The following is a 12,607-nucleotide window of genomic DNA, read 5'->3' on the forward strand; positions in this document are numbered from 1 at the left end:
ATATATAGAAATGCAACTGACTTATGTATGTTGATTTTGACCTCTGCAACTTTATTGAATTTGTTAATTAGTTCCAACAATTTGGGGGCTTTGTATTTAGGATTTTCTATATATAAGATCATATCATCTGCAAACAGAGATAATTTTACTTCTTTTCTGATTTGGATGCCTTTTATTTCTTTTTCTTTACTAATTGTTCTAACTAGGATTTCCAGTATTATATTGATTAATAGGGGTGAGAGTGGGCACCCTTGTCTTGTTCCTGATATTAAATGAAGAAAAGCTTTCAGTCTTTCTCCATTGAGTATAATGTTAGCCCTGAATTTGTCGTATATGGCCTTTATTACATTGAGGTATGTTCCCTCAATACCCAGTTTGTTGAGGGTTTTTATCATGCAAGGATGTTGTATTTTGTCAGATGCTTTTTCTGCATTTATTGAGATGATTATATAATTTTTATTTTTAATTCTGTTAATGTAGTATATTTATTTATTTGTGTATGTTGAACCATCCTTGCATCCCAGGGATAAATCCCACTTGGTCATGGTGTATAATCCTTTTACTGTAATGTTGAATTTCGTTTGCTAATCTTTTGTTGAGAATTTTTGCATCTATATTCATCAGGGATGTTGGCTTATAGTTTTCTTTTCTTTGGCTTTGGTGTCAGAGTAATGCTGGCCTGGTAAAATGAGTTTGGACATATTCCCTCTTCCTCAGTTTTTAGGACAAGTTTGAGGAAGATTGACATAAATTCTTCTCTAAATGTTTGGTAGAATTTGCCAGTGAAGCCAACTGGTCCAGGGTTTTCTATATTTGGAGATTTTTGATTACTGATTCAGTCTCCTTATCAGTTACTGGTTAGTTCAGATTTTCTGTTTCTTCCTGATTCAGTCTGAGCAGGTTGTGTGTTTCTAGGAGTTTATCCATCTCTTCCAGGTTACCCGACTCGTTAACATATTATTGTTCTTAGTAGTCTCTTATGATCCTTTGTATTTCTGTAGTTATCAGTTGTAATGTCTCCTCTTTCATTTCTGATTTTATTTGAGTCTTCTCTCTTTTTTTCTTAGTCTAGCTAAAGGTTTGTCAGTTTCATTTATCTTTTCAAAAAACCAACTCTTAGTTTCATTGATTTTTTTTTTCCTATTGTTTTTCTGGTCTCTATTTCATCTATTTCCATTCTGATTGTTGTCATTTCCTTCCTTCTGCTAACTTTGGATGTAGTTTGTCCCTTTTTTCTCCTGGTTCCCTGAAGTGTAAATTTAGGTTATTTATTTGAGATCTCTCTATTTTCTTAATGTATGCATTTATCACCATAAACCCCCTCTCAGAACTGCTTTTACAGCATCCCACGGATTTTGGTATGTTGTGTTTCCATTTTTATTTGTTTTGAGATATTTTTTAAATTTCTTCTTTGACCAATTTGTTATCCAGGAGTGTGTTGTTTAATTTCTACATATTTGTAGATTTTCCACCTTTCCTCTTGTTGAGCTCTAGCTTCATACCATTGTGGCCAGAAAAGATACTTGGTATAATTTCATTCTTCTTAAATTTGCTGAGACTTATCTTGTGTTCTCCCACATGGTCAATCCTGGAGAATGTTCCATGTGCACCAGAGATGAATGTATATTCTGCTTCTGTTGGATGGAATGTTCTCTTAATGTCTGTTAGGTCTATTTGGCCTAGTATATGGTTCAAGTCCAGTGTCTCCTTATTGATTTTCTGTCTGGACGATCTGTTCATTGCTGAAAGTAGGGTGCTTAAGTCCTTTACTATTATTGGATTGTCATATATTTCCCCCACCAGATATGTTAGTATTTGCTGAATATATTTAGGTGCTCTGATGTTGCATATGTTTGTGTATGTGTGTGTGTATACACACACACACACACACACACAGTTATGTTTTCTTGATGAATTTACCCCTTTATCATTATATATTGACTTTCTTTGATGCTTGTTACCATTTTTGGCTTAAAGTCTATTTTGTCTGTAATAAATATAGTTACTTCCACTTTCTTTTCGATTCTACTTGCATGGAACATCTTTTTCCATTCTTTCACTCTGAGCCTATGTGTGTCCTTAAGGCTGAAGTGAATCTCTTGTAGGTAGCATATAGTTGGGTCTTGATATTTTACCCATCCAGCCACTCTGTATCTTTCGATGGTGAATTCAGTTCATGTACATTTAGAGTTGTTATTGGTATGTAAGGACTTAGTAATGCCATCCAGTTCATTGTTTTCTGGTTGCTTTGTATTTTCATTGTTTCTTTTTCCTCTGTTTCTGCTTACCTTGTAAATTGGCAATTTTCCATTTTGGTATGGCTGTTTCCCTTTTCTTTATCTCTTGTGCATCTACTCTAGGTTTTTTGGTTTGTGGTTACCACGAGGCTTACATAAGACATTGCATAGATAAAACAGTCCATTTTAAGTTCATAGCAGCCTAACTTCAATTGTCTGTGCAGGCTACCCCCTTTTGTATTTTTGATACTCTTTTACTTTGACCTTTATAGTATAGTTAAGTGGTTAACATACCATCCTATTATAGAATTAGGATTTTCCAAGTCTGACTGTATATTTACCCTTACCAGTGTCTTGTGTACTCATATGTTTTCATGTCACTGATTAGCATATATTCATTTCAGCTTGAAGTACTCCTTTCAGCATTTCTTGGAAGGGGGGTCTAGTGGTAATGAACACCCTCAGCTTTTGTCTGTTTTGGAAAGTCTTTTCTCCTGTGTATTTGAAAGATAATTTTGCCAGATAGTTTTTGGCTGGCAACTTTTTTCTTTCAACACTTTGAATATGTGATTCTACTCTCTCCTGGCCTGTAGGGTTTCTGTTAGGAAATCTTCTGATAGCCTAATGGAAGTTCCTTTGTAGGTTACAATCTTTTTTCCCCTGGCTATTTTTAGAATTATTTATTTTTGATGTATGACAGTTTCATTATAACGTGTTTTAGAGTAGGCCTCTTTGCATTGAGAAAACAGAGTGAACTATTAACCTTGTGAACTTGTATGTCCATTTTTCTCCCCAGGTTTGGGAAGTTCTTGGCTATTTCTTTAAATAAATTTTCTGCCCCGTGTCCTTCTCTTCTCCTTCTGGAACCCTGATTTTTCTAATGTTAGGTTTTTTGATGGAATCCCTTAGATCACATAGGCTTTCTTCACTCTTTTTCACTCTTTTTTCTTTGTTCTCCTTTAATGTGGGTATTTTGAAATCTTCTGACTCACTTATTCTTTCTTCCTTTGCTCTGCTTTACTGCAGATGCTCTCTATAGCATTCTTCACTTCATTCCATGAGCTCCTCAGCTCCAGAATTTCTGCTTGGTTCTGTTTTATGATTTGTGTTTCTTTGGTAAATTACTCATTTTGAGCCTGTATTTTTTCATTATTTTGTTGAATTGTCTTTCTGAGTTTTCTTGTAGCTCACTGAGTTTGTGCAAAACAGCAATTCTTGAATTTAGCTAGACTGTAAAAGTCCATGCCTTTGCGCTCAGTTATTAGAGAATTATTATCTTTTGGTGATGACATGTTTTCTTGATTTTTCATATTCCTTGTAGTTTTGCGTTGCTTTTCTTTTTGCACTTGAAGTGGCAGATACTGTCTTCAATTATTGCTAGTTGCCTTCAGATGGGATATTCTGTTCATTGGTGCTCTTATTATCTGAGGTTTCTCTGCCTTTGTATGGATATATCTGTTCCACTCCTTTTTGCTTCTCGTTGTGGCAGAATTCTTCAGCTTTTATGTCTTTTCTGGTTCTTAAAACTCCCCAGGCTGGCTACTAGATACCTCTTTTGTTTTCCAGAAAGTGGCACCACTGTAGCTCAAGTTTGTGGTTTCTCTGTAGCCCACAGATCCTGGCCTGTTTTCTGAGCACACTTCCTGTCTACAGGAGCTCACTCTTGCCACCACACTCAGGAGTGTGCACAAGATGCCAGCTGCAGAGTGGGGGAAGGTATGAGTTTAGCACTCAGGGATTTGGGGGTACCTGTGGACCCTCTAGGGAGATTCCCCAGGTGTAGTATTCCCAGAGGCTCAGGGTAGACCTTAATGGGTGTGTCCCTTTAATGCCCTTGGATATTCTTATCTGTCTCTTTCCCAGTCTCCTCCCTCCTCCTTCCAGTCATGGACGTCCCACCTCAGTACTCTGGGTGCCACTGGTTTCTCCAGCTGTATCCTGCAACACCAGGGTAGCCAAGCACTCACTCACCACTCTCCTTTTCTCCTGTGGGAGAGGTTGCTGCCACCTGATAATTTGGCCCCATGCAGTGTCACCAGGGGTTGGGACAGCGCTGGTAAAGTTCTTTCCTCTCCACTACTTCCAAACTCATTTAGTTTTATTGCTCCAGTGGTGTGCAGGAGTCTCCCCTTGGGAAGGCTGATTTTCTGCAATTTCTCCCTTGTCAGTGGGTATCTGCCCAGGTCAGCAGTCTCCAGGTATTTTCCTGACCATGGCAAGAGGGGTTGGGACAGGTTCACTGCTCCACTGGTTTCATAGCCCATGCCAAAGTCTGCCTATCACCAGATGCACAGATGCACAGATGGGCAAAACTCCTCCCCAGGTCCCTTTGCACGTGGGACCGGATCCCAGAGCTCCATAAAGGTGCTTTTGTTCATGGATGGATGACTAATTCTTTGTTGAAAAGGGGGGATTGTCAGCATCATGCTGTCATGATGCTGACAGTACTCTTTGATGGTCTCTTGCTGATACTTCTTCTCTCAGTTGCCTCTAGGAGGCCTTCAGGACTCTCCTAAACTCAGCCTCCAGTAGAGCCTGCCAGAAGCACTCAGCGGGGTAGCCTCACTGCAGGGCCTGGGTTTTCAAAGGGAATCCACGAGCAAATAGTCTAACCTTGTTGTTAAAGGTACATTTTCTTCTGGGTGTAGAAACAAATGCTACTAAGTTGAGGGGGTGTTGTTACCATCACATTCTGCTGAGACATCACCAGCCAGAGAGAAGCAGTTCTGCATGGCCACGGGGCCCCAACCTGTGCACACGCCAGCATCTTCCACACTAGCCCACACTGGGTGGAGGTTGCGGGTTTTGAATGAAGCCCAGACTCCTTATATAATCACTATGCATCATTTTCCAGCATTCAGAAGGCTATTGCTAGAACACCTGGGGTAAACAGTTGCTAGCCGTTTCTGTCTATTACTGTTACAGTATTTAGAGTTGAAGCTGTGTATCTTTTGCCCCTAACCTTATCGATATATCTGGCTTAAAATTCTGATCTTTGCAAATAAAGCTTCAAACCTCCCCCCAATGCTCAATTCAAGCCAAAGCTCCATCCTAATGAGGTGAAAGTTCTGGAGTCAGCAGCTAACTTATGAGACATGGGCTTGCTGTTGAAAACCCGTTGGGACCCTACCCAGAGAGGCTGTTATTCAGTTGCTCCGTCACTGCTCACTGATTGTGTAATCTTGGAACAGCAGTGCCGAACCCTCCCTGCATGCCCCTCCCTCCAAGAGACTGCAGCTCATGGTGGGAGCAGGGCCCAGCTACTGGCCCACCACAGGCGATGACTCAGTGGAGAGAGTGGGGAATAGGCACCGACAGAGCCTGATAGCTTCAGTGTTGAACAAGCGAAGTGCCACCAGTCACCCTGTGACCTTGTCAGGCTCCTCTGCCACCCTAACAGCTGTGGCCCTGACATCGGGCTCTGGATAAATCATGCTGAGCATCCAGCTAGACTTCTATGATCCCAACAGATGCATTTGGTACAGAATGAAAAGTCAATGCAGGACTTTCTTTGATTCCTAATAATATGGACTCTTATTACTGATTATAATTCGGGTTCTCGACTCTCCTTCTAGCCTAGTATTTACTAACCTTCCAGGCTGTGACCGTGGCCTGCCTGCCCCCAACCAACCCGCTCTGTACCTGGGGCAGAGGACAGGATGGCGCCTGGTGAGGGCACATGCATCATACCTGGTTGTCCCCATGTTTCCTGGCTCCTCCGGGCTCTGGCAGAGGTGCCGCCTGCCTTGCATCAGGCTGACACCCAGGGGACACACGTGTGTAATGTGACCGTTAGACACTTCGCTATGACACAGCAGTTTGGCTCAGGAACCGGTATCTGTTCTGATGGGTCAACATCCCTGCCGACCCAACAGTATGTGACTCCCCAGCTCTCGGGACCTAGTCCCCAGCGCCTCATGCTCTGACCACCTGCAGCCTCACCCTACCTGTGCCTTGTTTTTTCCAGGAGGGGTGGTGCCCTCGTACCAACCTCAGCAACAGGCCAACTCAGACATCCGCCAAGGGCCAGGGACCCCTAGGGCCTGGCGTACTGGCAATGCGCTGTGGGTCAGCAGGCAGGTCCTGCAGCCTGGCCCAGGGTGGCCCTTGTCCTCCTCTCCCAGTGACCGGGGGTTCCTGGCTTCGATTCTCAGATGATCCCTGACCCCAGCAACTGCAGCCGTTGGCTCAGGCCCTGCTGGGTTGGGATCTTCAGAGGTTTGCAGCCCTCCCAGGGAAGGCAGGGCAGGCAGGCTTGTGAGGCAGCCAGTTGCCTTCTGGTAGCTGCTGGGGCCCCCAGGCATCTTGGCCACCCCAAGACCAAGCACTGGCCCCTTTCCTGAGAGCAGTTAGTGGTAACGGGGGTTCCCCCCTCCAGGTGTTCGCAGGGTCAGAGGCCCAGCCCTGGCCTTCCAGGCTGACCCCATGTGCCCCAGGAGAGCCCCCCATCCCTCAGCAGCTGACATCTATTATGAACAGAAGCCCTGGGTATAGCTCATGACTGGAAATGAGCTGCTTTCCCAGTCCATGGAACGTGGACCAGAGATGAGCGGGAAATGCCAGCCCCCAGTTAATATGCAGGGTCTGTGAGTAGCGTCTGGGACACCTAACCCCCAGCCAACCTGCCAGGAAAAACAGCCGAGCCCCTGGCCCTGGTCTCTCTGCATCTGGTCCAGTTCCCCAGCATCTCCTAGGCAATACTCGTGTGGGTGTTAAAAAGATGGGGCAGGGGACCTGTCGCCATTTACAGGCTCACAGAGGTGCTCCCCTGCACACTGCCTCAGGTTCAGACTGATTTACTCTGCTCCTTACCTCTCGTTGTATATAGGAATCTGCAGGCAGTGCTGTCGCCTGTTGACAAGCATAAAGCCTTAAGTGGCCCTGGCCCTGCAGGTAATGTGTCAGGGATGTCAGCCAACAGGCTCCGCCTCACAAGCTTCCTGCTGCTCTGAACCCCGAGTGACCCCCACACTTGCTCCCTGAGTGCCACACGGCCCAGCTCCACCCCCCTCGGGTCGTATGCCAAGGCCACCTTGTCACCATGACCACCTTCCTCCTCACCCCTGCCCCGCGCCTCAGACGCTCTGAGCGCCGGGAGCCTTTATCTCTGGATGTGAGCCAGTCCCAGCCCCGAAGGTGTGCAGGCCTGTGGCTGCCAAGCAGAGCTGTCCTATGGGGTGTTAATATGGCCTAGAAACGCAGATGTCAACCCTCGGGTTAAAATTTAAAAGGAAAAACATCCTCCTTCACAGCCCTGAAGGTGGCCACAAAGAGGGACCTCGGGGGCAGCAGCAGGGGCAGAGATCAGGATGAACTTAAACTAGGTCCCGAGTGCCCTCGGCCGGTGCCACTGAAGGGCGTGACCCGCGGTCCACAGTGAGACTCGTTTGTGGCACCACACCTGGAGAGCAGGACCCAGTGTGGCTTTTAGCTCTCGCAGCCACTGGCCCACCACCGGAAACAATTAAGAAACTTGCCACCCCAAGTCTATTTCAAGACTCTCTTTCCAGGAAAGACCAAACACAAAGTTCCCGCATCCCACATTTTATAGAAGGCAGGCCTGAAGATCAGGTTACACAAAGATGACCCCGAGCAGGTCTTGCAAGCTGTGTCCCAGTTTGCAGAGAAAAGTGATGGTTGAAGGAGTTTGGGAAGAGAGAGAGGCTGATTGAGAATTGGCATCTGTTCAGCACTTACTCCATGCCAGTTCACTGATTCAGCCTCTGCTGCACCCCTCTGCAGCAGATACTCTCATGGCCCCCATTTTACAGATGGGGAGACTGACGTGTATCATTCACTAAGCAAGCACAAGTGTGTCTGAACAAGCCCACAGCAGATGGTGCCTTGTGCTGTTTCCCAGCTTATTTGGCCCCAACTTCCTGTGGGTACAGAAAAGTCAGTCCTTGGACCTACCTAGGGAGATATCAGTCTACAGACTGAGGGCATATTCAGGCACAAACAGAAGCACCAGGTATATCTCCCAATGAGTTTTTCTGGATTTCTGGTTTGTATCGAAGGCCTTTACCACGCAGTTATTTACTACGCGACTCAATTTAAGCCTGCTAATTGTTTTGGTGTTTTTTTTAATCCTGAGGGGAAGTTACAGATTTTCACTTAATAAAGTGAAAAACACTTTATTAAGATGACAGTTATTTTATGACGTGTAATGTTAATGTTGTCTGCTTTAATACAGTGGGAAATGACCAAAAGTCATTTTTCCCATGATAGGACACAGAATTAACTAAAGAAAAATTAGAATGTATACTTTCTGATTTGAAAGTATATTCCTAGTAAAGAGAATAGCACCCAGTAATGCTATACTGCATTTGTGGGTTTGTTTTTTTTAACCTTACAGAATTGGGAGTAGTTCAGGTCCAGGAGGATAGGAAAGGTCCTTGGGTCACAGAGTAGGGAAAATGGCTGGACAGGCGGAAAGACATAGATGTTTTCCTTGATGTTTTCATGTTCTCCAAGTGGCTGAGAATGGATGAATGGATAAAGACGATATTAGATAAAGACGATATTATGTATCATCTTTATCCATATACACACACACATAACGGAATATGACTCAGACATGAGAATGAAGGAAACCCCACCATTTGCAACAACATGGATGGACCTAGAGAACATTATGCTAAGAAGTGAAATAAGTCAGACAGAGAAAACTCATACTATATGATCTCACTTATATGTGGAATCTAAAAAAGCAAACTAATAGAGACAGAGAGTAGAATGGTGGTTACCAGAAGGTGGGGGAAATGAGGAGATGTTGGCCAACGAGTATAAACTTCTAGCTATTAAGAGGAATAAGTTCTGGTGATCTAGTGTACAGCATGGTGACTATAGTAATAATGCTGTACTATATATGCAAAAGCTACTGAGTAGATCTTAAAAGTTTTCATCACAAAAAAGAAATGGTAGTTACGTACCTTGATAGAGGTGTTCATCATTTTGCAATATTATAAGTGTATCAAATCTACTACCCCTTTACACCTTAAACTCACACAAAGTTGTATGTCAGTTGTATCTTAAGCTGGGAATGGGGCTGAGAAGTCTTAGCCCCAGCCCCCAGCTCAGGACTGGGAGCCTGAAGGAAGGAGGACACTGGCAAGATGAGGCCAGGGGGCTGCCGGTGGAAGTCTGGCTTCCCCTGCGGCCACAGCTCCATTGGCAGGGCCCAGCCAGGCCTCGAGGGGGCACAGCACCTGCCCTTACAAGCTGGGGAAGGCCCAGCGCCAGGACCCAAAGCTACACGCAGGTGCTTGCCCCACCCAATTCACATATTTATAAATGAGAATTGGATGAGAGCAGTTCAGTGACCCTGCCGCTATGAACTCTGTTACTGGCCCTGTTGCTGCTGATATATTTAAGACTCAACAATGACACAGCTCCTGTTTGAATCTGTTTTGCACGAAAGACCTATTACATGCAGCGGACGTTGAGTATCCTTCTTCCTCCCCCAAGATGGATGACTTAGTCATGTTAATTAAGCAGCTTCGTAGACAGGGTGGGATTTGGGAATGTTGCTCTGAGCTTACGCCAGAGTTAGGACTCAGAGGGGCCTGGAGACAGGGTGGGAATCAGGCCTCGATGTCACAGCCCCTCTGTCTGTCTGTTGCAGCTGGTGAGCGACTTGCTGGAATTTTGCTTCTATACCTTCCGGGAGTCCCAGGCCCTGAAAGTGGAGTTCCCAGCGATGCTGGTGGAGATCATCAGCGACCAGCTGCCGAAGGTGGAGTCCGGGAACGCTAAGACCCTTTACTTTCACAGGAAGTGACGGGAGACATCTCACCAGAAGAACTTTGCCTTAAGTTTCCCCGTGTTACTACACACCCACGAAGGACCCAAGAAAATCATATTTTTGACACGTGATGGTTGATTCCCACTTGTTCAGCAGTTGCTCAAGTTGAAAATCATGTCAAGGGTTGGGAGGCAGGCGGGCAGGGTGATGTGGATTTGGCGAGACCTGCATAGTCTGGAAGGTTCTTCCCTCTCCAACCCCCAGCACTTAGAAACACGTTCCTGTTCCTCTGGATGAAAAGCCATATCTAGTCAATAACTCTCTGATTTTGATATTTTAACAGATGGAAGTTTTAACTATGCCATGTAGTTTCTGGGATCGTTCGCTTGTTTTAAAAGGGTTCAAGGACTAACGAACTTTTTCAAGCTCACCCTTGGTTTGCACATAAAGCGTATAGTCAATATGGGGCATTAATATTCTTTCGTTATTTAAAAAAAACAACAAAAAAACACAAAAATATATACAGATTCCTATTGTGTAATAACGGAGCACGTGGATGGATTAGCGACCCCCTTGGGGGCACTGCTTCGCCCACGTCTTTCTGCATCACTGGTATCCACACCCTCTAGCCTCCATTTATTATTTAATTAGAACGGATAAGATGTTCAAACAAATGCCTTGGTTTCAATTTCTAGTATCTATTGTGTTGGCTTTACCAATAATTTTTGCAGTCTTTTGCTGTGCTGTACATTACTGTATGTATAAATTGTGAAGGACCTAAAATAAGGTATAAGGAACTTTTGTAAATGAGACACATACAAAAAAAAAAAACTTTAATGGTTAATAGGATGAATGGGAAAGTATTTTTGAAAGAATTCTATTTTGCTGGAGACTATTTAAGTACTATCTTTGTCTAAACCAACAAGGTAAAAAAAAATTTTTTTTTTGTAAAGTGAAACGTTCTGCATGCATCATGAACCGTTTACAGTGTATTTAAGAAAGGGAAAGCTGTGCCTTTTTTAGCTTCATATCTAATTTACCATTTTACAGTCTCTGTTGTAAATAACCACACTTAAACCTCTTCGGTTGTCTTTAAGCCTTTCTACTTCTTCTGTACTTTCGTTTCGTCCTTGGTCTCCCGCTTGGGGTGTTCGTGGGACTTGAGCACGTTTTCCGGCTTCGGCTCCATCCTCCTTCCACCGGGGATGGCGCGCTGTGGTGTCTGCAGCTCCTTGAAGGCGTCATTCGATGACACCCTCCCTGAGAGGATGTCCGGGGAGTGCAGCAGCTCTAGGAAAGCTGCCTCTTTTCCATTTTCCTCAAGAAGCAGAATCAGCTTTAGGGGAGAGACAGACTGGAAATGCGATGGCTCAGAGAGCGTATCCTCATCCCATTTTAGAAAATCGAATTTTCTCCTTTGGGGGGAAAAGAATTCCATGCACGCGCTACGTCTGCAAAAGGTGAAATGTTCACTTCTGGTCTCAGAAGGGGTTGTTGCACTCCTGGCACTGGTCATGGGAACACGGAGGTCATGGCAGGAGGCACTGGGAAGGTGTGTGTGGGCACGGCACGGTTCAGTCAGAACGGCGAGGAGACTGCACGATAATTAGAGGGTTTTTAGATTTTTAAAAGGTAGGTTTTAAAAATGAATTTTATACGTAAACAGTTTTGAAAAAAAAAAACTACAGATCATATGAGCAAGACAGTGGCACTAAAATTTTTAATTCACTAATCTGTTTGGCACTGATGCAATTTATGGCTTTTTCTCTTGCCCCAAATCACAAACATATATATCTATCTTTGGGGAAACTTAACAATATGATTGCACTAAATACTTTGAATAGAGGCCAAAATTAATCTTTTAAAAGTGATGATAATCATCAGGTACTCAGTGAAATCGTATTCTTTTCCAAAACCTAAAAGCTGTAGCTGGAGAAGCCCAAGGCCGGGAGATGGCAGCGTTGGGATCAACACTTTTCTCCAGGGTTCACCATGCAGGCAACATTACCATGTCTTTCAGAAGACACCTGCCTTATGCAAGGGGAAACCTGTGAAAGCTGCACTCAGAGGGAGGAGTTTCTCTTACATAATTTGCAGTTTCAAGAATTTAATTTTTATGCAGATCTTTAAATACGGTCAACTTACATGCACAGCAATATGAAAGCCACACTTGGAAGGTGATAAATACACAGCATGCAGACTGGGAGTTTCTAGAAAAGAAATGGCTTCACAAGAGCAGCTTTTAGCTCAGACTTACTTTTTATGACATCGGAATCTTGACGTAACCAGGTTTGGGATGGAGACGGTCTGCATCAGCTTTTTGTATTAACGAAGTTACTGGCTCTTTGTTTGTCTCCAGGTAACTTTGCTTGATTAAACAGCAAAGCCATATTCTCAACCCACTGTTGAATGCCTGTCCCAGTCCAAATTGTCTGCTCTTATTTTTGTACCATATTGCTCTTAAAAATCTTGGTTTGGTACAATTCATAATTCACCAAAACTTCTTCATATAATTAAAAAAGACACTAAATTAGTTTAAAATGAAGCAATTTATATCTTTATGCAAAAACATATGTCTGTCTTTGCAAAGGACTGTAAGCAGATTACAATAAATCCTTTACTTTAA

The 12,607-nt window shown here is 43.9% G+C and overlaps 1 protein-coding gene across 1 annotated transcript in view; it reads left to right on the forward strand.

Annotated features, from left to right (window-relative positions):
• The window catches only part of NR3C2 (nuclear receptor subfamily 3 group C member 2), a 366,877-nt gene extending 354,270 nt beyond the window's left edge, over positions 1-12,607 (forward strand). Inside the window, exon 9 of the mRNA XM_061192560.1 lies at positions 9,862-12,607. Coding sequence (XP_061048543.1) covers positions 9,862-10,017 — 156 coding nt within the window. The 3' untranslated portion in view covers positions 10,018-12,607. The remainder of the gene's footprint in view (positions 1-9,861) is intronic.

Source organism: Eubalaena glacialis, chromosome 5 (assembly GCF_028564815.1).
Source record: "Eubalaena glacialis isolate mEubGla1 chromosome 5, mEubGla1.1.hap2.+ XY, whole genome shotgun sequence".
NCBI classification, from domain to species: domain Eukaryota; kingdom Metazoa; phylum Chordata; class Mammalia; order Artiodactyla; family Balaenidae; genus Eubalaena; species Eubalaena glacialis.